General features: G+C 40.5%; 1 protein-coding gene across 2 annotated transcripts in view; it reads left to right on the forward strand.

Annotated features, from left to right (window-relative positions):
- LOC130912166 (cholecystokinin receptor-like) overlaps positions 1 to 10,265 on the forward strand; it is a 44,016-nt gene extending 33,751 nt beyond the window's left edge. For both annotated transcript variants that reach the window (XM_057830042.1, XM_057830043.1), the window contains one exon: positions 1,718 to 10,265. In XM_057830042.1, coding sequence (XP_057686025.1) covers positions 1,718 to 2,310 — 593 coding nt within the window. In that variant the 3' untranslated portion in view covers positions 2,311 to 10,265. The remainder of the gene's footprint in view (positions 1 to 1,717) is intronic.
- The last annotated feature ends 15,408 nt before the right edge of the window (positions 10,266 to 25,673 follow it).

The following is a 25,673-nucleotide window of genomic DNA, read 5'->3' on the forward strand; positions in this document are numbered from 1 at the left end:
ATATGCACGCACACTATTATTAAATGTATATTGATGTAAGTTAATTTTGTATTTAATCTTAGTTTGTTGTGAATTTTTGCAATGCCAATACCAAATAAAATTCTTTTTTTTTTTTTTAATTCTAAGATTTGTAATTTTTGGGGGGGAAAATTTAATACATATTTTAATAAAATAAAAAGCTGAATGTTTTGTTTAATTGTGTGTTTATTAAATTTTAAAAAATGATTTTAATAATTGATTTCTGTTTTCAGCTTCCGTTTTTTTTTTTTTTTTTTTTAAATTCAGTGTTGGACGATAATTTTAATTTTTGTAAATCCCAACTAACTACACTAGTTGCTCATCGGCGAAGAACAGCGAACTTATGAAGGCACACCAAGTATTTTTGCGGCAGGGGTTTAGATATTTGTTAGCTCAAGTTAAAGGGACTATACAGAGTTTGCCACTTTTTTGCCACCTCCAGCCTAAAGCGTAACTATTAGGTTTGCATATTTTTGCACCCAAGTCTGAGTTCGAGTCACTGGATTTTGAGAATCTGCCGATTCTGAGCCTCAATGCTATACCGGAGAAAAAAACTTTTCCATCACGTGATCGGATCGGGGACATCCCTAGCAATTACAGCCTGTTATAATCTCGTGCATGGCGCGCATGGTTGTACTAGAACGAGCATAAAGCAACGAACATTTGCTCCATCAGATCAGCACCAAAAACATAAAAACAGCAAATGAGATTGTATACTGCTCATAGAAATTCTTAAGTACATTAGAAAAGTGGGATGGAAAAGTTTTTTTGCCAAGCGGAGATAGTGCTGCTGCAGTGGGGGCATGCGTGGTCGTGCACAGTTGCCTGTTCGCCCATAGCGTTCGACGCGCCTTTTTAGGGCAGTCTATGTTAAAATGTTAGGGCTATGTGTACTCATCAGGGCATTGGTGGAGTATACTTGGATTAGATAAGTATTATAAATTAACTCTAAAAGGCCTGTATAGTCCCTTTAACAATGGTAAGTGAAATGCCAATTCGCAAGCTGCAGTACTTGCATGCATGTAAGCAGCAAGGCTGAAACACTAGTGATGGTGAGATGAAGCCTTATGAGGCATTTAACCATTTGAGCCAATTGGTTCAAGATAGGGTTCATTTTTTTAAGCATTTATGATGGTGTGGGGTTGTAAGAGTATGTGTGGCATCGACTCAGGCCTGCAATGGGTATTTTTTTGTTGGGTGGGAATTTTGCTTTTGCATTTGTTTGATTGCTTGGTGTTGTTAGGAAGTGTGCAAATGTGAATATTTTCTGTTGTGTGATTTAAACAAAATACACATTTTTTTATTACTGTTTCTTAGTAGAGTTGAATATGTTGCATATTCTACTAAGTGCAGGCACCAAACCATTTAAGTTGTTTTTCATACTTTATTGATAATCTAAAACCCGCACCACATACATTAAAAGTTCGAACTCAGACCCCGCCCAGCGTGTCACGTGGGTTGGAGGAGGATTTAGAGAGTCAGGTGGTGCACTCTTGCAATGTGGTCAATTGCACGGCCCACTGGGGGCCTGATAAAACTTGTTTTTTGTGGAGCACCATTTTAAGTAGTTTTATTTTTTATTGCATCATATCTGTTTCAAAACATTTAGTATTCGGCATTCAGCTTTTCAGTAAATGTTTGTATTATTTGGTCTTGGAGAAAAGGTGTTATCTGCAATCAAATAAATTCTTCTCCACAGAACTGCGAAATGGTACCGTTGCGGAACCAAACGACGGGGATGATGATGGTTGCTACGTTCAAGTTTCCCAAAAGGCCTCCTCTGGCGTCGAGCTCCCAACACTCCCAACATCATCGTCATCCGTAACAGCTTCTTCTGCTGCCACCACAGCGCCCAAGACTCAGCACTCTCGCAGCAACGTCTCCAAGGCCAAGTTAGAGGCCAAAAAGCGCGTTATTCGGATGCTGTTGGTGATTGTGGCACTCTTCTTCATTTGCTGGATGCCGCTGTACATTGCCAACACCTGGAAGGCTTTTGACGTGAAGGCAGCCTCCAGAGCGCTCACAGGGATCCCCATTTCGTTCATCCATTTGTTGTCCTACACCTCTGCCTGCGTCAACCCCGTTATATACTGCTTCATGAACACCCGTTTCCGCAAGGCTCTTCTGTCTACCTTTGCTTGCCTCTGTCGCAACCCTCTGTGTCGCAGGTGCTGCCCATCCCTTCTCGAAGCTGGAGAGGAGGGCACCACCGCAGGTTATTCAATGGCCCCCACCATAGCAACTTCGGTGTCAAAGTACAGCTATACCACCGTCAGTTCTACACCCACTTGATGAGCTGCCGCTACAGCATTACTCTGTGCAGGCTTTCACGTCCTTTTACTTTTCATTCTTCGTTCTTAAATGCATTGAGTCTTGTGTTGATCAATGCCATTTTTCCATTTCATAGTTTGTTGTAGAATGTTAGACGGATGAATGCTCCTATTCAATAGGCAACAATTGCTTTGTATCATCCTGAAGAGAAGTGCCTGACATTTTTGAGGGCAAAATAAAATGAAACTTTATTTTATATTATTATTTTTTTAATGGATTTTTTTTTTTTTTGCACCAAACCATTATACTAGAATAGCCAAAATGGATCTACTGAGGGACTAACCTTGATACAGGCCTTGTTTGGAAATCTGTAGCCTCTCCTGTTGGACACTGGGCAAAAGACAGACTATACGCTGAAGTGGTTGCCAGTCTGTTTGGAATTCGTCTGTCATGAACTGTACAAAAGTTAGCTATGTGAAACACAACACTACCAGCAGCCTTTCAATGTTTTTGACTACTCAATATTTGTATTTCTCGTTGCTTGTAGATGAGGTTCATAACTGCAGACATTAACTAACAGCAACTTTGCCTTATGTCCTAACATGTTAACAGCTTGCATTGAACCAAGCTGCATTGTTTCTCCCGTGCTCTGAGTAGCATGAGCAATTCAGTGAGGAATAATCCATCTGGAAAATAACAATTGCACATGCTTCAATGCAAAACTGCTGTATTTAGCCTGATTAGCTTTCTCTTGTCCACTCTCTGCCTTGGGCCCTTGAAGCCCAATATACTGACAACACAAACACGCTTTGCTCACCACATTTGTTTGTCTCGGCAAAGATTTTGGGCCTCATTCACTAAAAGTGAGTACGCACAAATTTGCGCATAAGACAGCACCTAGTATAAATTACGTTCATGTGAAAGACTGTTGCTCAAAGCAGTTAACTACAAAAACATGATATCCTTAGACCTCTGATAACGGAGAAAACAATAGTTAAACCCAAGCAGGAACTTAGTTTGACAGAGCAGTCATTGCTGTGTACATGAATGTTGACTGTGATGTCTGTTATACCTACACTTTTACGTGCTAGAAGTAAATCATGGGCTGCCAGACAAAACAAAACGCATATCAATGACAAATAATCAGACTTTGTCTTCGTAATACAACAACAGCAAGTGTTGTTGGCCAACAGCACAAAAACACTAATAGACTCCAACACAGGTAAAGATTCTTTTTCTGTTTTTCTTGCTAAATATGAATAAAATGACTATGATTGTAATAGCTCACCTGTAAACAGTGTTAAGTCCCTATATCACCAAGAAACAATGGGTAGTACTGAAGCCACAATGTATTTGGATTGGCTTGGCTAAAACAACATCCATCCATTATCTTCTGCTTAGTCCGGGGTCGGGTCGCGGGGGCAGCAGCTTTAGCAGGGAAGCCCAGACTTCCCTCTCCCCAGCCACTTCAGCCAGCTCCTCCGGCGGGATTCCAAGGCGTTCCCAGGCCAGCCGAGCAACATAGTCTCTCCAGCGTGTCCTGGTTCGACCCCGGGGCCTCCCGCCGGTGGGACATGCCCGGAACACCTCTCCAGGGAGGCGTCCAGGAGGCATACGAACCAGATGCCCGAGCCACCTCAACTGGCTCCTCTCAACGCGGAGGAGTAGCGGCTCGACACCAAGCCCCTCCCGGATGACCGGGCTTCTCACCCTATCTCTAAGGGAGCGCCCGGACACCCTGCGGAGGAAACTCATATCGCCCGCTTGTATCCGGGATCTTGTTCTTTCGGTCACGACCCACAGCTTGTGACCATAGATGAGGGTAGGAACATAGATCGACCGGTAAATCGAGAGCTTAGCCTTTTGGCTCAACTCCTTCTTCACCACAACGGACCGGTGCCGAGTTCGCATCACTGCAGACGCTGCACCGATCTGCCTGTCAATCTCCCGCTCCCTCCTACCCTCACTCGTGAACAAGACCCCAAGATACTTGAACTCCTCCACTTGGGGCAGGATCTCATCCCCGACCCGGAGAGGGCATGCCACCCTTTTCCGGCTAAGGACCATGGTCTCGGATTTGGAGGTGCTGATCTTCATCCCAACCGCTTCACACTCGGCTGCGAACCGCCCCAGTGAGAGTTGGAGGTCACGGCTTGATGAAGCCAACACACCACATCATCTGCAAAAAGCAGAGGTGCAATGCTGAGGCCACAAAACCGGACACATTCAACGCTTCGGCTGCGCCTAGAAATTCTCTCCATAAAAATTATGAAAAGAATCGGTGACAAAAGGTAGCCTTGGCGGAGTCCAATCCTCACTGGGAACGAATTCGACTTACTGCCGGCAATGCGGACCAGATTCTGACACCGGTCGTACTGGGATCGAACAGCCCTTACCAAGGGGCTTGGTACCCCGTACTCCCGGAGCACCCTCCACAGGACTCCCCTAGGCACACGGTTGAACGCCTTCTCCAAATCCACAAAACACATGTAGACTGGTTGGGCAAACTCCCATGCACCCTCGAGGACCCTGCCGAGGGTGTAGAGCTGGTCCACTGTTCCACGGTCGGGACGAAAACCACACTGCTCTTCCTGAATCAGAGATTCGACTCCCCGACGGACCCTCCTCTCCAGCACCCCTGAATAGATTTTACCGGGGAGGCTGAGGAGTGTGATCCCTCTATAATTGGAGCACACCCCCACCTCCCCGGTCTGCCAATCCAGAGACACTGTCCCCGAAGTCCACGTGATGTTGTAGAGGCGTGTCAGCCATGACAGCCCCACAACATCCACTGCCTTTAGGAACTCCGGGTGGATCTCATCGACCCCCGGGGCCTTGCCACCAAGGAGCTTTCTAACAACCCCAGTGACTTCAACCCCGGAGATTGGAGAGCCCACCTCGGAGTCGCCAGACTCTGCTCCCTCAGAGGGAGGCGTGTCGGTGGAATTGAGGAGGTCTTCGAGTATTCTCCCTACTGACTCACGACGTCCCAAGTTGAGGTCAGCAGTGCCCCATCTTCACTATACACAGTGTTAATGGTGCACTGCTTTCCTCTCCTCAGACACCGAATGTTGGACCAGAATTTCCTCGAAGCCGTCCGGAAGTCGTTTTCCATGGCCTCGCCAAACTCCTCCCATGTCTGAGTTTTTGCCTCGGCGACCGCCGAAGCTACAGTCCGCTTGGCCAGTCAGTACTTGTCAGTTGCCTCCGGAGTCCCACAGGCCAAAAAGGCCCGGTAGGCCTCCTTCTTCAGCTTGACGGCATCCCTTACAGCTGGTGTCCACCAGCGGGTTTGGGGATTGCCGCCACGACAGGCACCAACTACCTTACGGCCACACTTCCGATCGGCCGTCTCAACAATGGAGGTCCGAAACATGGCCCACTCGGACTCAATGTCCCCCACCTCCCCCGGGACAAGGGAGAAGTTCTGCCGGAGGTGGGTGTTAAAGCTCTTTCTGACAGGGGATTCTGTCAGACGTTCCCAGCAGACCCTCACAATACGTTTGGGCCTACCAGGTCTGGCCAGCATCTTCCCGAGCCATCGGAGCCAACACACAACTAGGTGGTGATCAGTTGACAGCTCCGCCCCTCTCTTCACCCGAGTGTACAAAACATGCGGCCGCAAGTCCGATGACACGATTGCAAAGTCGATCATGGAACTGCGGCCGAGGGTGTCCTGGTGCCAAGTGCACGTATAGATACCCCTATGTTTGAACATGGTGTTCATTATGAACAAACCTTGACGAGCACAGAAGTCCAATAACAGAACACCACTCGGGTTCTGATTGGGGGGGGGGGCGTTCCTCCCAATCACGCCCCTCCAGGTCCCACTGTCATTGCCCACGTGAGCGTTGAAGTCCCCCAGAAGAACGAGGGAGTCCCCAGAGGGGGCGCTTTCCAGCACACCCGCCAAGGACTCCAAAAAGGGTGGGTATTCTGAGCTGCTGTTCGGTGCATAAGCGCAAACAACAGTCAAAACCCCAACCCCACCCGAAGGCGGCGGGAGGCTACCCTCTCGTCTACTGGGGTAAACCCCAACGTACAGGCGCCAAGCCGGGGGGCAATAAGTATGCCCACACCTGCTCGGTGTGGAAGAGAGTCCAGCCCCTCTCGAGAGGATTGGTACCAGAACCCAAGCTGTGTGTGGAGGAGAGTCCGACTATATCTAGTCGGAACTTCGCTGCCTCACACACCAGCTCGGGCTCCTTCCCTGCCAGAGAGGTGACATTCCATGTCCCAAGAGTTAGCTTCTGCAGCTGGGGGTCAGACCGCCAAGGCCCCCCGCCTTTGGCTGACGCCCAACTCCCTATGCACCCGACCCCTTTGGCCCATCCCACAGGTGGTGAGCCCATGGGAAGGGCAACCCATGTTGCCTTTTCTGGCTGTGCCCAGCCGGGCCCCATGGGGACAGGCCCGGCCACCAGACGCGTGCCTTCGAGCCCCACCTCCAGGCCTGGCTCCAGAGGGGGGCCCCGTTAACCCGCGTCAGGGCAAAGGAAACTTGAGTTCATTTGTTTTACTCATCATAGGTGTCCTTTTGAGCCATGCTTTGTCTGGCCCCTCACCTAGGACCTGTTTGGCATGGGTGTCCCTGCCAGGGGCTTAAAGCCCCAGAAAACATAGCTCCTAGGATCATTGGGACACGCAAACCCATCCACCCCGATAAGGGGATGACTCACGGAGGGTAAAACAGAAGGAATTAAAATGAACACGCCTGCTTGGAGTGGTCATGTCCAGGAAATACTGGCTTTTATTGTTTTCTTCCCTATTACGCTTGAGAAAACGATTTGTTTTTCCAATTAAACACTTTTCTGCTGGTGTACATAGGATGCAGGTGTTGTCTTATCCTTCAAATTTGTGATTCATCTATACCTTCATATTTGAAACTGTGTGTACTTGGCAAACAAATGTTGACCTCTCTCAAACCGTGACCAATTACTGGCTTTAGGGACCCAAGAAAGACTAAGTCTTTAAGTCTTGAAAGTACAGCATGAAGTTTTAATGATAATTTCAAATTGAGGATTTGCTTGTTCCGCTTATGTGCCGTACTGTATGTGTGTGTATCCGCGTAAATGCGAGTATTTTTCACGTAAATCTGACTAGTGACTTCGTCATGTTTTGTCGCTTCCATCGTTAAGGTCATCAATATTGCGAACTACAAATACCTCTTTGCTGCTCTGTACTGTATGTATGTTTGTATTTCCACTACTTGGGCAGTGTTTCTTCATATGTTACTTTTTGTTCTATATATTTTTGTGCCACATGCTCTAAATTAACTTTGGAATTCATAATGATTGATTCTTTGCTCAGCAAGCTTTCCAATGCCAATTAATTAAAAAAAAAAAAAACTTGGAGTAATCTTGCAGCACAGCTTAAAGTTTCTTTACATTGGTGAAATGGGTCAAATTTACACACTAATGTGGAAACGGTTATGAAAAATTGCAGCTCATGGCCACACCCTCATTTAGAATGAATTCTGATTCAATCATGTGTAAAGGGAATTGCCTGGTATACGAACATCACTAATAAGAATTTTTAGTAATATAGCGAAAGCACAACATGCGCAGAGAGTAAGAACTTCCTACATTATCATTTGTTAGTGAGTGAGCCCTATAGAGCCTCCCTCTTAACCTTTAGATCCGTTTGTTGACAATGTCAGAGTCGAGATGAAAAGATGCTTCTTTAGGTAAAGGACAGCCTTGTTTTTAATCAATTCAACGGCACTTTCAGTTAAATTGCTGGTGCAAGGGATAGTATTGTTGAACCTTTTTGATAGCCTGTTGATGATGTTGTGGTGAATGTGAAAGGTTGGTCGGGATTACCATTTACAAAGGTGTGTTAAAATCTGCATTCCTAAACATTTTAAAATGACAATACCCTTCTACACTGCTGACCCAAAAAAGTATTGGCACCCCTGCAATTCTGACAGATAATGCTCAGTTTCTCCCAGAAAATGATTGCAATTACAAATGCTTTGGTAGTAATAGCTTCATTTATTTTGCTTGCAATGAAAAAACACAACGAAAAAATAAATCATTATCATTTACACAAAACTCCAAAAATGGGCCGGACAAAAGTATTGGCACCCTCAGCCCAATACTTGGTAGCACAACCATTAGACGAAATAACTGCAAAAACCCGCTTCCGGTATCCATCAATAAGTTTCTTACAGTTTCTTCCTTTTCTTTGAAGCTGTCGTTTTTTTCCCCCTGTAAACTCTATGTTGATGCCTTTCCCCAAAAAGCTTTAACTTTGTCTCATCTGACCAGAGAACATTCTTCCAAAATGTTTTTGGCTTTCTCAGGTACGTTTTGGCAGACTCCAGCCTGGGTTTTTTATGTCTCTGGGTCAGAAGTGGGGTCTTCCTGGGTATCCTACCATAGAGCCCCTTTTCATTCAGATGCCGACCGATAGTATTGTTGACACTGTTGTACCCTTGGACTGCAGGTCACCTTGAACTTGTTTGGATGTAAGTCGATGTTCTTTATCCACCATGCGCTCACTCTTTCGTTGAAATCTCGTCAATTTTTCTTTTCCGTCCACATCTAGAGAGGGTAGCCACAGTGCTATGGTCTTTACACTTATTGATGACACTGCGCACGGTAGACACAGGAACATTCACGTCTTTGGAGATGGACTTGTATCCTTGATATTGCCCATGCTTTCTCACAATTTTATTTCTCAAGTCCTCAGACAGTTCTTTGGTCTTATTTCTTTTCTTCATACTCAATGTGGTACACACAAGGACACTGGACAAAGGTTGAGTCAACTTTAATCCATTTTAACTGGCGGCAAGTGTAATTTAGTGATTGCCACCACCTGTTACGTGCCAGAGTTAATTAACAGGAGCTGGTAATTACACAAATTAGAGAAGCATCACGATTTTTCAAAGGGTGCCAATTAGGGTTGTTCCGATCATGTTTTTTTGCCTCCGATCCCGATCGTTTTAGTTTATCTGCTGATCCCGATATTTCCCGATCCGATTGCTTTTTTTTTTTTGCTCCCGATTCAATTCCAATCATTCCCGATAATTTTTCCCGATCATATACATTTTGGCAATGCATTAAGAAAAAAATGAATAAAACTCGGACGAATATATACATTCAACATACAGTACAGAAGTACTGTATTTGTTTATTATGACAATGAATCCTCAAGATGGCATTTACATTAACATTCTTTCTGTGAGAGGGATCCACGGATAGAAAGACTTGTGACTGTATATTGTGACTAAATATTGCCATCTAGTGTATTTGTTGAGCTTTCAGTAAATGATACTGCAGCCATGCCCCAATGCATGATGGGAAGTGGAACCATGATGGGAAGTAAAACCATGACTGTGCGTCGTGCTACCAACGGATATATCTTCTCTGCTTTGGGAAATAAGGTGTTAAGACAAAGATCAGTTGCCACCTTGCTTCCCCACATTGCTTCCCATGATATTTCAAATCATAGGGAGAGGGATTGCAAAGTATTAGCCAATGCACTCTACTCATTTTGCGCTGCCTTTTATCTCTCTATATGGGTAGAACGGCGTCATTACAGATTGAGCGCGACAATAAGTGAGAAGGTCGCGCAGCGCAAATATTATTAGTGTTGAATATTAAACGTGACACATTACTTAATAAAATAATTGCCGGCATTATCGGGATATTTTTGATAACCCTACCTTAAGCCTAAATTAAAGACTCTGGATGAGTGTAACTTATTATGTCTGTAACGTTAAATACAATTAGAAAACGATTTAATTAAAGAAGAAATATATATATTAAAAAAAGGCATGGCCGATATTTTTTTGCTGATTCCGATACTTTGCAAATGACGTGATCGGACCCGATCAATCGGGACATCTCTAGTGCCAATACTTTTGTCCAGCCCATTTTTCGAGTTTTGTGTAAAATGATAATGATTTAACAAAACAAAAAAAATCCCATTCTCTTTTGTGTTTTTTCATTGCAAGCAAAATAAATGAAGATATTACTACCAAAGCAATTGTAATTGCAATCATTTTCTGGGAGAAATGGAGCATTATCTGACAGAATTGCAGGGGTGCCAATACTTTTGGCCAGTACTATAAGTACTGAAGAAAATTCTTGTACACACGCACACGAAAAAACCAAGCTATGTCAGATTGTCAATGAGAACAGCTCAACTTCATGCTTGACACATTCGAAACAACCTCATGATATTCAAAGGTCCCAAAAATACTCAATACTCAGGTCACGAGTAAATCATTTGTAATTAAATAAATAAAACATGGCTACACCACAGTCCATTCGATCTTTAAACATCAGATTTTTTAAATGTAGGCGAAATCTCAGATGAAGACCCAAACAAGCATGAGGAGCAACATTCAACAATTACCCGAAATAGATGCTTAAATATTAAACCTTAAAGATGTAGCTATAAGGCCAAAACTATCGCAACACTGGGACCAACAGGAAGTGAACTAATTTATTCTTTTAGTGCCAAAGACATAATTGCGCTTTAGACTCCTGAAATTCCATGCTATTTTTTTTTTTCCCCTCAAGTATTGAACGAGTGTCTGATAAAACTGTACTGTCAAATTCAAGCTTGTAGATGAGGTTAATGAGACAAAATCTGCAGCAGGGGGCAGTAAAGCAATTTTCATTTTAGTTCAGAACAATTGCACTCACATCTCATTACAATGTACGAAAATGGACGAGGCTCAAGAGGCTGGAAGTGGAAGAAGCATTTTATACTCAAGCAGATAAGGAGAAACTTTGACGAGTATGTCTTGCGGTAGTTAGCAGAAGTCACGGTGTGCCATTAATGTTTGAGTGTACAGCTGAGATTTTGACTGTCATGTATTTTAAGAATCGCACATTTCGAGGAGCACAACTGGTATTTGTCCTGATACATACGTGACTCAGTGTATGTATGTATATCACTAGTAAGGCTGAACGATACTGGAAAAAAACTGACATTGCGACTTTTTAGGTGTTTGCGATATATATTGCGATATTAAAACCATTTTTACCACATAATTTTAATAGTTCTGCTTGGGAAGATTTTGGTGGAGCACTATGAGTTCATTGTATGGATTAGAGATGTTCTGATCGACCAGATCATTGGAAATCGGGTCGATCGCGCCATTTTTCAGAGGATCGGAATTGTGTAAAAAGGATCGAGTTTTTAATTTTAAAAAAATATTTGTTTTTGTGCTTCATGCTCATACTGGCTCTCACCCTCCCTTCTGCTAAGTAATGTGATCAAGCTTGTTTATTTTCTTGGTCACCAGTGCAGCTGCCGTTTGATACTTAGTTAACGATGATTGACAGGTTTGTAGCTTTGATCCAGAAATGCCTCGGTAGCTCTACGATCAAAGGCACAAATGTGTTAATCATCGTTAAGCCTCGCACACACCCTGAAGTGTGCTTTGGAAACTCATTCATTGTGTAAGTGAGAGGCTCTTCGCGGCATCGTGAGCGTCAAAGCAAAAAAAGAAAACAAAAACAATTTTTTTCCAGTATCGGATCGAGACTCGGAATCTGCAGATTCTCAAAATCAGGTGACTCGGGTGCATAAATATGTTATCGGGATATCCCTAGTATTCATATAATACCGTTCAATCCAGGTTAAGGGGGTTTATATGTGAATGATGAAGATTATTGTATAGAAAAGGGATCCATGAAGCCATGTTTCTGCACAATTGCTGCTTTTATGAAGAAAAACAAAAACATACGTACATTAAATAAAAAGAAAAAAAAACATTGCACGTCCTGCGATGGGACTATTGTGCATGTGCACATTGCGACGGTGATGTTCAAACGATGTATTGTGCAGGCCTAATCACTAGCCCAGAAAATGTACTTAGGTTCCATTGCTGATTAGTAAATAAAAGGAAATAGGGTAGTCAATTCTTTCATTTCTTTGAGGGATTTTGAAAAATCTGTATGAAAAAAACCAAAAACAAAAAAAAAAACTCATTAATGGAATGCACTTAGAGGTTGTGGGGGAGGGGGTATTTAATGAGCTAAATGCAATTATAAGGGGGGATGATTGTGGGTTCAGAGCTTGCAACGATGCTTACCCTAGGCCTGTTTTAATTCATCCCACAGACACATTTGATTTGACTTGAAATCTGTCTTGTGTTCTTCACCAAAATCATACAAATTCACATGTACTGTATGTACCTTGCTTTGTGTTAGTGTTGTCTGAGATGAAGACTGAGGGGGAGTGGAGCTGGCCGATGTAACTGTGCATTCATCCGGTGTGGGTGGGGGGCAGATTAAATGGTGTTCTCTGCAAGTTATTGTAGTCCATTTTTATTCTGTGCTTCTGCAATATTCAAAAAAAGTAAAAGGCCTTAGGCAGCTGTGCAAACGGTTTGGTTTCATTTTCCTTGCACTCAAGAATTGCTGAGTGGCAATACATGCCAATGTTAAAATGCAGTACAGGCATCAGACAATGAATTATCAAGTGGTCTTAGTGCAAAACCGTTCATGATTATATTTAGACTTTGCTCATGTTCGGTTTGCAGAGTTCATTCGTTTTTGTCAGACTAACAGTGCAATGAAAAAGTTAAATGATAGAATGACAGAAACCATTTTGGCAAAGTGAATATGCTAAACTGTACATTTTTATACAAAGTGACAAATCACCATACAGAAGGAACTCTATGCTACATCTCAGTGTCACTACGGTAATTTGTTATACACATGATCCCCAGGGTAAAATTCAACTTGCACTCTGCTGTGTATATATCATACCTGTCTACCCGAGGCTGTTGGCAATCTTACAAATAGTGACCTATGCCCTTACAAATTGGTGACTTATCTCACAACGTCGTATATAGCGTGCAATGTGAAACACAAAACTCAATTTTTAAAATAATATGAATTTATTGGTAATATTGTAACATACTGTATAATCTGGTGCAATCAAAGAACAATATCTTCAGCTACATCATGATTACTAAAATTTAACAGTGACTTTTGTTATAATTGTATGTAGCACTTTTGGCAATTTCTATCATGTCTTTTGATGGCTGCACTTCAGCTCGCAATTCAGTTTGACTTGAAGGTAGTTCGTTAGTGTGTCCAATAATAAATTAAAAAGGTCAATTGATAAAATTAACTTACCGATGCAATCTTTGAGTCAGCGAACATTTCTATTGCTAATTCTGAGAAGTGATCAGCAATAGTTGCGGGCAAATTGTGTTCGGCAACAAATTGGCAGAATAAAATCTCCACTTTCCATTCTGCAGACTTCATCTTTATGACCAGTGTTGTTAATCTGACTTTTAAAAAGTAAGTAATTACAGTTACAAATTATTTCTCCCAAAAAGTTATTGAGTTAGTAACTCAGTTATCTGAATGTAAGAGTAATTAGTTACTTGGCAAAGTAACTGGTGTTACCGTTCGTTTTTTTTTTTTTTTTTTTTCATTTAAAAAAAAAACATATTAGCCTTTGCTGTTTGGAAGTCATTTAATGTTGTGAATCAACCGTTAAAGTTGTTAAAATTGCTCCCGTTTTTGCATTGGTACCCTTCTGTATACTTTCGACATGTGAAAGTTTTAAAACTGTTTCATCATTTAAAGATGGGTTCAAGTCAAGATTTTGCCGATTTAGGAGTATTTTAGATAAAAAGTTACTTAGGTTAGCTAGGAAGGTTCATTAAACCAGAGCCTTTCTGAAAAGTCTACTGCTTCAAAATGGCGGCTGTTTACCAATTTCCTGCTGAGTCTGTCATTTCGCATGTAGTTCTATGAGATATCTAGGCGTAGATTGTAGGCTGTCAGGAAATATTGGAGCCACTTAGCCTAGCATCGCGTTTCCTACAGCGTCACAACAAACTCTTCTCTCTCAGTTTCTCTGACTTTTCTCATGTCATTCAACCAACGTAAGGCATAGTAGCGCACATTGTCTCGTTTTCAAAACATTGACAACCGAACGGAGAGGAAAAAAACATAATGCACGAAAAATGTACACATTTTGAACGTACGGTGTACACATTTAAAAATCAGTGCTTACTTGTACAAATTACGCCAAAACCATACAACTTGACAGGTATGATATACAGTATACAGCACAGGTAGTCCCTGAGTTGCAACGGACTCGACTTACGCCATTTCGACTTTACGACGTCGGAGTCTTGTCCACCATTGTCTCCAGTCTTTTTTTTTTTTTTAAAGCCGTGTAAACAGTGCCTTATTGAACCACACAATATCTTTTTTTTAATTTTATTAACTTGACATGTTCTGTCCTCACTAAACGTGAAGTTTTTCAGCTTGACTGACAGAAAACAAGGCAATTGTGGTTTTTAAAGCGTTTTCCTTCTTTCACTTTTGACAATTTGCAAAGATGTAGCACACATGTTTAAAACGACACGCATTTTAACAATAAAACACCTGACACAAAACAATTGGTGATCAAACGTCCATCTTGTCTGATCAAAATGTAAATTTATTTGAGCCTAATTTACCTAGTAAAAATCCGTTACTTCAAATGCTACGAATGCGAACGTATTTACAACTTCCATAGCAAATCGCTAACATATAACTCCACAAAGTGTAGCTCTAATACAAATGAATACACAAACATATTCGCTGAAAAAACAGCCTTATGTGGGCCAAACAAGAGGGCAGCTGTCCTCTATCCATATCAGACGAGTCTCCTACACATAGAAGCCAAGGTAACTGTCCTGCCACCAGAGGGCAGGGTATCCTCCATCATTAAAAAAAAAATACTTTTGGACTTTTTGGATAGTTATTTTGTAAAGGGTTGATTCCGACTTACGGGCAAAATTCAGGTTACGTCGCGAGCGTAGGAACGGAACTCGTTCGTAACCGGGGGGCTAGTTGTATATATTATGAATTGTGCGTTTACACCAGATCGCTAGCATGCAACAAAAGCTAGTACTAAAAACGATGTTGCATTGCAATTGAACTGTGACCCTTCCCTGAAAAATACTCAGTCCACCTTACAGGTGACATTTTGCTCTGAATAACACTGAATTATACGCAGTAGCCCTTCAAGGTCCATCAGTCAATCAGAGTGTACTGACAGTACTCCACAATTGAGCGCAACAGCCATTCAGACTGTCACTAAACGGGAATCACTGTAAACTCGCATTGCCTGCACAGAAGTCAAACAAATGAACCCCTTCACCATCAGTGACCTTATTATCTGTTGAGCAAAACAAACCTATCAATAGTGACTTTCTGAAATGTGAGTGATTTTCAGGTCACACCAATTGAGAAAATGAAATGTCACAGTGAAGAGATTTTGTTTTGATCTTATTTTAAAGAGAAACACGTTCTCTATATACACATGCTTGGTGTTAAGGCAGTTTGTTCTTTAATACGTTAAAATGAATAAATTTTGGTGCAAAACACCGTACCTTATTTTTCGGACTATAAATCGCACCAGCCCAAAAATGTGCATTGAAGAGGGAAAAAAAAAGTCGCACCGGAGTATACATTCATTCATTCATTCATTCATTTTCCATGCCGCTTTTCCTCACGAGGGTCGCGGAGGTGCTGGAGCCTATCCCAGCTAACTACGGGCAGTAGGCAGTGGGGCAAATAAGTATTTAGTCAACCACTGATTGTGCAAGTTCTCCCACTTGAAAATATTAGAGAGGCCTGTCAACATGGGTAAACCTCAACCATGAGAGACAGAATGTGGAAAAGAAAAAACAGAAAATCACATTGTTTGATATTTAAAGAATTTATTTGCAACTCATGGTGGAAAATAAGTATTTGGTCAATACCAAAAGTTCATCTCAATATTTTGTTATGTACCCTTGGTTGGCAATAACGGAGGCCAAACGTTTTCTGTAACTCTTCACAAGCTTTTCATACACTGTTGCTGGTATTTTGGCCCATTCCTCCATGTAGATCTCCTCTAGAGCAGTGATGTTTCGGGGCTGTTGTTTGGCAACACGGACTTTCAACTCCCTCCACAGATTTTCTATGGGGTTGAGATCTGGAGACTGGCTAGGCCACTCCAGGACCTTGAAATGCTTCTTACAAAGCCACTCCTTTGTTGCCCTGGCTGTGTGTTTGGGATCATTGTCATGCTGAAAGACCCAGCCACGTCTCATCTTCAATGCCCTTGCTGATGGAAGGAGAGTTTCACTCAAAATCTCTCGATACATGGCCCCATTCATTTTTTTCCTTTACATATATCAGTTGTCCTGGTCCCTTTGCAGAAAAACAGCCCCAAAGCATGATGTTTCCACCACCATGCTTCACAGTGGGTATGGTGTTCTTCGGATGCACATCAGTATTCTTTCCCCTCCAAACACCAGAACCTGTGTTTCTACCAAAAAGTTCTATTTGGGTTTCATCTGACCATATCACATTCTCCCAGTTCTCTTCTGGATCATCCAAATGCTCTCTAGCGAATCACAGAAGGGCCTGGACGTGTACTGGCTTCAGCAGGGGGACACGTCTGGCAGTGCAAGAGTTGAGTCCCTGGCGGCGCATTGTGTTACAGATAGTAGCCTTTGTTATTGTGGTCCCAGCTCTCTGTAGGTCATTCACTAGGTCCCCCCGTGTGGTTCTAGGATTTTTGCTCTCCGTTGTAATTTTGACGCCACGGAGTGAGATCTTGCATTGAGCCCCAGATCGAGGGAGATTATCAGTGGTCTTGTATGTCTTCCATTTTCTAATAATTGCTCCCACAGTTGATTTCTTTACACCAAGCGTTTTGACTATTGCAGATTCAGTCTTCCCAGCCTGGTGCACATCTACAATTTTGTCTCTGGTGTCCTCCGACAGCTCTTTGGTCTTGGCCATGGTGGAGTTTGGAGTGTGCCTGACTGAAGTTGTGGACAGGTGTCTTTTATACCGATAATGAGTTAAAACAGGTGCCAATAATACAGGTAATGAGTTGAGCCTCATTAGACCTCGTTAGAAGAAGTTAGACCTCTTTGACAGCCAGAAATCTTGCTTGTTTGTGGTGACCAAATACTTATTTTCCACTCTAATTTGGAAATAAATTCTTTAAAAATCAAACAATTTGATTTTCTGGGTTTTTTTCCACAATCTTTCTCTCATGGTTGAGGTTTACCCATGTTAATAATTACAGGCCTCTCTAATCTTTTCAAGTAGGAGAACTTCCACAATTGGTGGTTGACTAAATACTTATTTGCCCCACTGTAAGTCGCATTTTTAGGGGAAATATTCTTGATAAAATCCAACACATAGAACAGATATGTCATCATGAAAGGCATTTTAAAATAAATATACAATAGAGAAAAACATGCTGAATAAGTGTACAGTATGATAATGTTACATAATGCATGAACAACGAAATGCGCACATGGCCAGTATGTTAACGTTACATAGCTATTAAGAGTTATTGAGATAACTATAGCATAAAGAACATGCTAACAAGTTTACCAAACCATCAGTGTCACTCCAAAACACCAAAATAACATGTGAAATTATATAATAGTGTGTTAATAATTTTACACATAAGTCACTCCAGAGTATAAGTCGCACCCCCAGCCAAACTATGAAAAAAAAAAAACTGCGACTTATAGTCCGAAAAATACGGTAATCATATAGCAATTGAAGCTGTCAATAACCATTCAAAATGTTCTGTTAAATGTTGGTTTCTTTTTCCTTGCATATATTCATCTTTTGTGGTCAAATCCTGAACGTTAAGGATATCTCGTTTGTAAGTAAAGCTGTCATGAAGATAAGACTGTCTTGTGTTTACATCTATAAGCATCTTGTAAAAATAAAAAAAAACAGAGTTTAAAGCCTCGGGTCCAGGTAAAAAAGAGGGGCATGGGTTTCTGGCGGTCTGGGTGACATTATATTAATATTGAGTATATTTGTGCATCTATGTATATGATAACCAAAGCTTTTATTTTTATTCAAATATTTGCTACATTTGGTGCCTGCTTGCCCCATGTTGCATAAGTGTACAATATATTGTTGATTATTGTCAGCATATAAGTGTATGTGAGGTTATTGATGTTATTAATGTTTGATTGGCTGTTTTCCTTGGTTTACGTATTTGTCTTGCTTATGTTATTTAATGAAATAAAAATGGGGATATATACTTGCTATGTATCTGTATGTATAAAAATGACATATTCTTCGTCAGTTTTCTTAAGTTTCACTGCATTTTTTTTTTCCAAAATAATGTTTATGTTTTACAAAGTAAAACAATTCCCTGGTGTCTTAACATTAGTTAGTCAAAATACATGAAATTCGCCTGTTTTGAGGTGGGTGGTCCTTTCTGATATGGAAATCCTTGCTGTGGGGCGCAGTTTTATGTAATTTAGGTCAAATGAAAAGAGGCATTTAAAAAAACAAAAAAAAAACAAAGGGCCAATAATTCAAGATTTATTCACATGTGCAATGTAACGTTAAAGTGAACCACTGTAGCCATTTACTTGCCGCTGTTTTTAAATGAAAATGTATAGCAGTGTCGAATTTTTATATTTACATGACAGCTGTTGTTTATTCTGCTGTAAAAACAGAAAAAATGCAAATACAGTGGTACCTCTACATACGAAGTTAATTCGTTCCAGGACCTTGTTTTGTAAGTCGAAATGGTCGTATGTAGTGCAAGATTTTCCCATAGGAATACATTATAATTCCATTAATTTGTTCCACAGCCCAAAAACCTACACTGAATCCTTAATAAATACTGCTGGTACTATTACAATGGCAATTACTCATAGCAAAACAAATAAATTATAAATAAAAATCAGAATAATATAATAATTATAATAATTCCTGTAATAATGTAACGAATCGGGTTCTAATGTGGTGGACGTTTTTAGCTGTACCTGAATGCACCGCACCCGAGAGCGGTGAGCTTGAAAGTTTCACTTTCAATGTTTACTTAAGAACACCGTCAATTTTGGCAGTCAAGAGGCATTTTGTGTTGAATAAGTTGTGAAATAAATGATAAAAACGTGACGAAGCTGGCGATTTTTTAGCGATGTTACCACAATAATAATTGTCAGCTTAACTTATAAAGACTGGCAAATGGTGGTCGGAGGAGGACCGTGGAGATGTACTGTTGAGCCAGTTCACGGATGCTCACCCTGCACACATATTTTTCTATAATTTGCATCTTCATTTAGAAGGTAAGCGTTTTCCTTGTTTCACCACCTTTACCAACCTTTTTGAAATCTGTGTTGATTTCTCTCACAAGAAAATTAGCCGTGCGTTTGTCTGATGTGCTGTCATGTCGTCGTATTTCGAACATGTCGTCGGATGTAGAAAGAAATGGCGAGTCAAATTTTACGTCGGATGTCGAAAAGATGGTGTGTCGAAGTGATCGTATGTTGAGGTACCACTGTAAATGTTTACACATGCGGGAGTATGATACAACTATGCCACAGTGTTATTGTGTTTGTGTTGATAATGCTTCTCCAACATTCAGAGCACAGCCAGCCACTGTATTCAATACATTTGTTTTAGAGGTTCCAATAATAACTGTATTTAAAATTATTAATGTTTTGCCTTGTCAGTTTTAATAATTGTCCAATTGCTTATTTTTTAAATAGTTATAAATATTTAAAATTAAGCGTCCCTCTCAAAGAAGGCCCCTGCCAAATTTGAATGATCACAAATATTGGCAAATATACGAAGTCAGGTTTTAAAATCATTAAGTGTTTTCTGCTTTTGGAAACTGTGGGACAAAGAAATCATGAAATGAATGACCGTCAGTGTATTCCAAATGAATTTAGATTAAACCAAAATGAGTCTTTTTGAGCCTGTCATTAGTGACATAGCTGATTCTTGATTACTTTTGCCGCCAGCAACATGGTGAAGAGTCTTGGCATTAACTTTGATCAGAATTTAACATTCAGCTCCCACATACAACAACTGCCAAGGACAGCGTTTAGTTTTTTTTTTTTCCTCCCCAATTGGGTATCATCACAAGAAAAAATGATTTTGTGCGGCTAGCTATTGCTGAAAGGCTAAATAATTTTGAGACCTCTAACTCTGAATACTCAATAGACTTACCCTTTGTAATGCACTCATTTAACTGGTTGGCCACCATTGACAGCGCTAGCATCTAACGCGAATGGCACTGTAAGATGAGCATTCACCGAATTGGACGTTTATTAATGTCAATGGCAGGCAATGAGTTAAACAATGAATATTTGGGGCAATACCCAGACTTTTTTTTTTTTAATTCATTTTAACCTTATTTTGTTTATAATTTTAATTATAGATAACTTATACATATATGAAACTTTGTCTCTGTGTGTGCTTGTCTGTGTGTGTTCGTTCCCTGTGGACTCTGAAATGGCTGGGCGGATTTTGACGAAATTTTACACAGTTGTCTTGTTTTTTTTTCTGGGAGTGTCCTTAGATGGGTTTGATCTCCGTAGGCCTCTATTAAATGCAGAAAAATATTCAAAAATTAGCGTAGAAAATCCCTGATTGTGGAGGCGACAGCTCCGTCCTCTGGGCAAACGATGCATATTTTGCAATTGCAGTGTCGCAGTTGGCTTTCAAATGGTTTTGTGTACAAATTTAAATGTGCTGTGATGATTCGTTACCCCACAACAAGATTTTAGAGAAAATGTACAATTTTCCGGAATATTACTAAGTGCTTCATTTAAGTTGGATATTTATACTGTAGTGATTGTTATGTATTACGTGTTACGCCTGCAACGGTTCATGAGTAGTTGTGACAACCATGACTGAGAGTGGTGGTTGCCATTGATATGTTCTGGTGCTTTTTGTTCAATACAGGAGCAGTTACACAGGGTCATGCGATGTATGGGGCTCGAGAACAGCACGTGTGAAACATAAAAACTCTATCATTCTCCACATTGCTTACGACAATACTATACACAGTGATGGAAAAGTGATTGCTTATTAACCCATTTATGGTGTCGTTTTACAATTACTACATTAGAGCTGCAGCTTAAGGAAAGTATGTTTTATTTGCCATTCAGTTGCATTGCGTTCACATTACACAAACCCGACAACGCCAGGCCATATTGCTAGTATATATCAGTGGCAGAATTTAACAAAGGATAAGTACTTCTTTACGGTACTTATGTACATTTTTTTGTATATATCAGGGTACCAGCGGGTTATTAAGAGTATTAAAAAAGCATTGAATTTAGTTTTCCATTATTATAGGTATTAAAAGTATTAAATTAGCAGTTGTAAGTCTGGAATTTTTTCACCGTGGTCTTAATTTTCAAGAACATCTCAGTGCAACGTAAATTATATCCGTGACGAAGTTTTTTTTTTTTTTTTTTAATCCATAACGAAGATGACGCATACATTTTTTACGATGCACTGCACTACAAATCGAAATGCAACCCGTGCGTGCCAAACCACCACAACCGGCAAAACGGAAAATCCATCCACCTCTGCATCGGGAATGTGTCCGTTTGTCGGTGGAACGAAAACCCTGCAGGCAGAAGTATTGTGGATTCTGAACACCAAAACAGACCACCATTCATATACTTCAAATGAGTCCATTGGGGATCTGTTTCGGATATTACGTCATTTTTGGTCGGCATCGGCTGTCACAATGTTGGTCATATTGCGTTTTGTTCCAGAGGGAGCGTTCCTGATGTCTTAACTGTCTTTTGTAACGAATTTTCAGTTGGCAGAAAAAAACGCACATTTTCTTAATGTTTAAATAGTCTACATATTTTTATGACCATTATAAATGCATTTACACAATGAAATAACGCTGGTAAAGTTTGTTAAACATAATGTTGCTCAAATCGTGTTTTTTTCTCCGGAGGGAGCATTCCTGACTTCGTAACTGCAGCCAATTTAAGCTCATCAAGACTTTAAGATAGAGGTAAAATCGGGCCTAAAAAGTCCAGCCCGACCCGAACTGATCCGCGGGTATTAAAGCCCGAACCGCGTTTTGTGTGATAACATTTGTGACGATGTCTGCATAAAAGCCTGTCTTTTATAACGAATTCTCAGATGGCAGAAAAAAAACGCACATTTTCTTAATGTTTAAATAGACTACATATTTTTATGATCATGATAAATTTATTTACACAACGAAATAACGCTGGAAAAGTTAGTTAAATATAAATAAACAGATGCGGTTTTGCGGACTCGCAGAGGGGAAGATTAAAAAGGGCGTATTGGCACACTCTGGCTCTGCAATGACCATACAGTGCCTTCTTTTTTTAATCCAAATTATTTATTTTATAACAAGCATTCCTTTGTTTATCATTCATACATCGTTAATATATAGTTATTTCAAAAAGTTAGTGGGAAAGAACCCTGGCCCGGCCCGACGTAATAATTGACATTTTAATTTTGGTCATGTTTTCAGTTTAATTTAGCTGTTTCCAGCTTGCTATGTTTATAATTGCGATGTTTGTTTACCGCTTTTCCTCTTACTGCGAAGAGAGAGGAAGTTACATCGGCCGCCGCTATGATATTTAAGTCATCAGCCATCTGCTGTCACCCGGGAATTTAACGCCTGCTTTCACGCACACTGCTTCCTATGTCAGTCGACATGGGAAATTGATTTCACACACAACTGCTGCACGGTTAAGTCCCGCGATATTCCCGTTGTTTTGGAGTATGTGATAGGGGCTCAAGTTACATCCAGATACTTTAGGTTGCAGTTTATGGGTCGTGCGAAGACAGTGGACCTGCTTAAACATTTCGGTTTGCCTTTCGAATGAATGTGAATTTCGCCATTTTAACTCGAGAGTTAGCCATGTTCACTGGGGTCTTGGCAGGTGCACTAGCGGCTAGCCTGTTACAGAAGATGGCTGGTCTGAGTCCTGTCCTCCTCCTCTTTTTGTCCATAATTATTGTGTGCGTGTGTGTGTTTAAAAAAATTCTGACAGACTTTATAATGTTACTTTAAATGTGTTTTAATTGTATCTTCAATATATGTGCATTCTTTTGTCAAACACACTTAGTAATTGAGGTTAAATTTGTTGTTCAGTGCTTTATTTATTTAATATGATTCAATATGATCTAAATAATGGGTGCGAGAAATGTATTAATTTTCAGTTGAAATGGCATTAAAAAAGGTCTTAAAAGTCTTGAATTTAGATTTATCAATCCTGGGGGGACCCTGATATATGTACATTATTTAAGTAAAAATATGAAGTTGTACTTTTTACTTTTACTTTACTACATTTTAAAACTCATCTGTACTTTTACTCCACTACTTTTCAAATGGTCTGCATTCCATGCTATTTTTGTTTTTGTTTTTTTTCCCCCAAAAATAGCTCTTGGTGTTTTTAATACCGCCTCTGCTTGCCACGAAAAATTGAGCTGTTAACGTTCAAAAACTCACCATTAAACGTCAAAAAATATGTTCAGGTCAGAATGTTTTTATGACATTATTGCTCTTTTTTTCCAAGTTTTCAAGTTCAAGTTTAGGTAAACGATTGGCAGATGATTTATGTTTTTTGATATCTTGTCAAATTTTCAAAACGTCCTGCAACATGCATCTCTCCTTCTGTCCACTTATATTGTAAGAACAATGGTATCATGAATTATCCATGAAAATGAATTAAGAAGTGATTGATGATACATTTGGTTTCAGAATTTTGCTAAGGTAATTGAACATGTTGCTCCATCTAGTTGTCATGATGATCTTTTCCTTCTCCTTTGACCTTTGGAGTCGGGAAGTTTTCACTTCATTTAATAATTATTAGTAAAATAAGAAATGCTGGTAATCATTTGCAGAAAGATCCGGCCGACTAATAATTTGGCCAGGAGATATTATTTTGTCTTATGTACAGTATCATATTTTTGCATATGAAGAAAATTCTATCACATTTTACTCGTAAAATTTAAAGCAAGTATTTATGTATTGTTACTCTGAATAGGTTTTCTGAGATTCTTATACTTAAGCACATTTTTTGCCACTGTATCTGTACTTAAGTAACAAAAGTAAGTACATCATCCACCTGTGGTACATTTGATTTATTCATAAAAAATTATGTAATGCAAAATACAATAATGATTAACAACATCAAAAATAAAATTCATAGTTATGATTGAGGTTTAAGTTCATTTATTCATTCATTCATCACCCAAGCCGCATATTCTCACAGAGGTTGCGAGGGTGTTGGAGCCTATCCCAGCTGACTATGGGGCAGTGGGCGGTTACTCCTGAATCAGTAGTTTTTCTCACATACCAAAAAAAATCACTTGCCATAGTAAGAGTTCAAGTCAATTGATCATTTCTCTGTGGCTACCTTCGTTTCCTGTGTAAAAAAAAAAAAAAAAAAGTAATGTACCATTATACCTTGTATAAGACATACTATGCTCCCAAAGTTTACACTGAATTGGAAAATCTGTCAATGTTTAATGTAAGACAAAAGCTTCATCTGTCAGGCACCTCGTCTATGAAGCCATCTTCCAGATTTTGTCCAGAAGGCAGACATGCTTTCCATGTTTAAGAGCAGACTTCAAACTGTTCTCTTTGATATAGCTTGTAGTCAGGTCGGATTTTGGCTTAAAAGAAAAAGATCCTCCTTCGTGCCCCACGCTCTTCTCCTCCTGAACTCTCAGAACTCTGAGCTCTCGTTGTACTTCTTTCCTTTTCCGGTGCCGACTAGATCTGATTAGATGCACCTAAAAGTGATACTCACTCCATGCTTATTGATTGATTGATTAAATGATTGTTGTTGTTGTTGTGGTAACTTAACTCGATAACTGTGCCACTCTCAGCGCCTTTAATTGCCCCGCTGGGATAAATACGTTTTCAGAATATGAATCCCTTAGTTCAGCTGCCATTGGCCACCCTTTGAGTTCCACAGACAATTAGTCTGCCACTGGATTTGTTATTTTTAGTCATCTGCAGCAACAATAACCCTTTCTTGAGAACACATCAACTGCTTTACAAACATCACAAGATTGAATTGGAATTGGCCACTTGACCTGAATCCAAATGTACAGTACCTTGGTTAAATTCAAGCCCCTTACATACATATGGAAATCCGTCTTTCTCTCTGTAGTTTCTCATACAGACGATATCACTGTCAATTAGGAAAGCCTTTCAATCGTTTTATAGCAGCAGCATGTACCTTGCGGCGTACACCATAAACCTCCGGCTCTCCGAGCTATTTGTCCAAACTGCCATCTGCAACAGAGTTGAGTAATGAAGGCCTACAGCACAGCATCTAGTAAATGGACACAACCTATTTTAACCCCGCTCATTTCCCCACGGCACAACCATAGCACCACAGACAGCTCGTTTGTCTTCTTCCCAACCCTTGTGCATGGAGCAGTCCCTAATAATTTATTTACCCTCTTCTGAGCTTTCCTCTTCTCCCTCCGAGCAACCTCTCTCCTTTCTAGTGTGCAACACATACCAATACGTTTTTGTTAGCTAAGGAAAAACACAGAATACAGATGTATTTCATTCTGTAACTCAGTGTGGTGGAAGGGTGAGGGGAGGAGGCGAGTTGT

The sequence above is a fragment of the Corythoichthys intestinalis genome, chromosome 2 (assembly GCF_030265065.1).
Source record: "Corythoichthys intestinalis isolate RoL2023-P3 chromosome 2, ASM3026506v1, whole genome shotgun sequence".
NCBI classification, from domain to species: Eukaryota; Metazoa; Chordata; class Actinopteri; order Syngnathiformes; family Syngnathidae; genus Corythoichthys; species Corythoichthys intestinalis.